The sequence below is a fragment of the Phalangium opilio genome, unplaced genomic scaffold (assembly GCF_054372755.1).
Source record: "Phalangium opilio isolate 3A_F unplaced genomic scaffold, DU_Popi_V2 ptg000104l_1, whole genome shotgun sequence".
Taxonomy (NCBI): domain Eukaryota; kingdom Metazoa; phylum Arthropoda; class Arachnida; order Opiliones; family Phalangiidae; genus Phalangium; species Phalangium opilio.
The window spans coordinates 205,817-209,247 of NW_028324206.1; the positions used below are offsets into that span (position 1 = coordinate 205,817).

The window sequence follows — 3,431 nt, forward strand, 5'->3', positions numbered from 1 at the left end:
TTAGTATAGGGCACTGTAGGTTAGCTGTGGCATAGGGGCTAGCCACCACCCCTCTATGCATTGTAAAGGGACCCACATGTAAATAAGCCACAGGCTTAGTGTGGAAATCCCTTCGTAGACAAAGCTTAGATTATTATTATTATTATTATTATTATTATTATTATTATTAGCAGACGACGCCTTGAGTATAAGTTTGCCGCTTCGCTCGCGCTACGGTTTTTGCTTAAAATTTACAGTTCCTTGTTCGTTCTGGATCCGGTTTTTTGCACCTATTGTTTTATAACGTCTTCCGTTAACGGTATTTAAATTTAATTTTCACTTATTTAAACTATTACTCGTGCTTTAGCAGTCTTTCGAAATTTTCTCGTGGCAGCGGTTTGCCATAGTCGCGCTGTTAGTCGCGCTGATATTCCGCTGGACTTCTGATGCAGTTAATGCTATAACTGTATTTCAGATCTACTTCAATTTAGCTAATTTTTTGGCATCGTCTGCTATTTACGGTTTGCACCCTTCGGGCTCGTTTTTTCCTAATTCTAACGATGGCTGCGGCTAAGGACGCCTGCATTAGCTGTGATAAACCTATTTATGGCAAGCAGGCCATTGCGGTCTGCTCTGGTGGCTGTAAAAGACGGGCGCATAAATCCTGCAATGGGGACTCGTTTACCTGTACGAACTGTAAAGCTTCGACCCGATTATCGCGCAGCCGTCAACAGTCTCGCGCGTCCCACAGTTCAATATCTGAGCAACGTGACCTTTCTTCGGCCTCTAACGACGACCTCAGTGACTCTCCTCATAATACCAAACGGCTTTGCTCAACCTGCACTTGCGCCTCAGTTGACGATATCAGTGACGTGCTTACCAACCTCCTCCGTCCCGACAGTCTCACTAGGGAGCCGGATTCCATTTTTGGACAAATTGCTCCAGAAAATGGACGCCCTCGAGACTTTGGTGATGACCTTGGATTCCCAGGTGGTTCAATTAAAGAATTCTAACCAACAGTTACAGAAGGAGCTCTCTGAGATTCGCGAATCCGCTTCTTCATCCTCAATCCGGCGTGACACTACTCCAAAGTTCCCACAAGTACCATCCTTCTCTGCAGCTGCCACACATTACCCAATGCTTGGTCTGCTTCCGAATTCTACGTCGACAACTTCGGGGTTTCCGCGACAACCCACGCTTTCGCGACCACTCACAAGTTCACCTCCACCGCGCGTCCGCAAGCCAACCAAATCTGGGTCGGCGGTTAATTCTAAAATAAAAACCGCGAGTCGTGAGCCTCGTCGACCACGAAGGGCCTTATTTGTTAGCTGGTTAGACCCCGACTTACTCTGCTCCGACCTACGCGCCACTCTTGTTGAGGACGAGGGAATCCAGTCGGCCATTTGCGTTCGTCTTCGCCCGAAAAATCCCAATGCCTCTCATTCTTCGTTTTATGTTACCTGTACTGACGACGACGAATTCACTCGACTCTCCGATCCCGACATCTGGCCAGTGGATTGTATTATCGCTGACTTTGGCGGTCCACTACGTGACGCATACAAGCACAGTAGCGAGCTCACTCCGTCCGAACCAACTATCCAGCATCAATGACTCTGTCCATAGCTTACCAAAATGTGCGCGGATTACGGACTAAGGCTTCTGAATTTATGGATAATGCGATATCGCTAGACTTCGATATTATATGTCTCACGGAGACTTGGTTTAATCATGAACACTTCAATGCTAACTACTTTCCAGATACTTACCACGTATATAGAGCCGATAGACCTGATCTTGATTATAAACACGTTCGGGGTGGTGGTGCACTAATTGCCATTAAGAAATCAATCGTTAGTCTAAGGCGCCATGATCTTGAGGGAGTCGCGGAGTGCATCTTTGCGCAAGTTAAATTGCGTTCCGACGCGACCCTACTGATTGGTTCTGTTTATTTCTCCCCGTCCGCCAATTTCGCTCTTTATAACACGTTTAGGCAACGGCTTCTCCAGGACTTGCCAGACCAGGAAACCAATTTATTGCTTCTTGGTGATTTTAACTTACCTGGTGTGCACTGGGCCACAAATGACACTCTGGGTTTCACTACCCTTACTAAAACGAAGGCGCGTCATATATTTGAAATATGCTACTTTTATAATCTCAGGCAATTTAATAACTTTAAAAACTCTTGTGACAATATTTTGGACTTGTGCTTAGCCAATGTAAATGATTTAGATATTTTGTCGTTGTGTGAAGCCTACGTAACACCAGATGCTTATCATCCTCCCTTTATGGTACATTACCCAATTCCGTCATTTGCTCCACCATTTACGCCGCACCAGTCCTACCAGTTCATGCAAGGGAACTATTATCACCTATACACTACCTTGCGTGATTCCGATTGGCTTACCTTATTAAACTCGCAGGATGTTAATTACTGCTCTTCCCTGTTAACACTATATTAAGCGCGCTATGGATGCTGCCATACCTATTCGGGTCGGTACTCGCACGTCCTCTTTTCCTAAGTGGTATTCGGTTGAGTTGCGTTCTGCTATACGTAGCAAGAAGTACTACTATATAAAATATAAGCGTACCGCCTTCTTACCAGATTTTATTAACTATAAAAAACAGCGTGCACTAGTCAGAAAATATTCAAAACGTGACAATACTTGGAGGGCAAGCGTGTTTGTAGTGACGCGTTATCTCATCCTAAGAAGTTTTGGAACTTTGTTAACGGCAATATCAAAGATGTCTCCCATCGCATCTCCCTGAAAATTGATGGTGAAATGGTCACTGATCCTGAGATGATTGCATCCCATTTTGGCGACCATTTCTCTACAATTTCAGTGGATAGTACGCCACTTCATGGTCACTATGATTATGACTCATCTTCCATAAAACATCAAGCATTATCCTCCATGATTTTTACGCTCACCGACATTCATGGCGCTATTATTAAACTTCCTAACAAAAAGTCCACCGGTACGGATGGGATACCAGCCTTTATTCTAAAAGGTTGCGGTGACCTTTTACTGCAACCACTAGCCCATGTCTATAACTTGTCTATAGCAACCCAAACTTTCCCTACCATTAGGAAGGAAGCGGCGGTTATCCCTGTTTAAAAATCTGGTGCGGCTATGGACGTGAAAAATTATCGACCAATATCCCTCCTGTCCACTCTGGCTAAACTTTTTGATATGCTCGTGCATGCCAAATTACAGGACTGGTTTAGTGCCTTTCCTAACGATTGTCAGCATGGTTTTGTGCCGGGGAGGAGTGTTGAAACGAACCTTGCAGCATTCATGGACTACGTGGCGCCGGAGGTCGAAAGTCGTGGTCAAGTCGATGTCATATATCTCGACTTGGCCAAGGCTTTTGATCGTGTTTCCCATACCTATTTACTAGACAAAATGCACATATTAGGTGTTGGTAATAACCTTCTTGGCTGGTTTCAATCA

At 44.8% G+C, this 3,431-nt stretch overlaps 1 protein-coding gene across 1 annotated transcript; it reads left to right on the forward strand.

Moving 5' to 3' along the window:
- Positions 1-1,586: 1,586 nt before the first annotated feature.
- Positions 1,587-3,095, forward strand: LOC149630006 (uncharacterized). Its single transcript, XM_089851335.1, has 2 exons — positions 1,587-2,402; positions 2,688-3,095. The coding sequence occupies exons 1-2, from the start codon at positions 1,587-1,589 to the stop codon at positions 3,093-3,095; spliced, it is 1,224 nt and encodes a 407-aa protein (XP_089707461.1).
- The last annotated feature ends 336 nt before the right edge of the window (positions 3,096-3,431 follow it).

Excerpts from the sequence above, each read along its gene's own strand:
- LOC149630006 (XM_089851335.1), top strand. The coding sequence starts at position 1,587 with ATGACTCTGTCCATAGCTTACCAAAATGTGCGCGGATTACGGACTAAG. Across the intron at positions 2,403-2,687 it reads CCTTATTAAACTCGCAGGAT|AAGTTTTGGAACTTTGTTAA; the intron begins GTTAATTACTGC and ends TCTCATCCTAAG.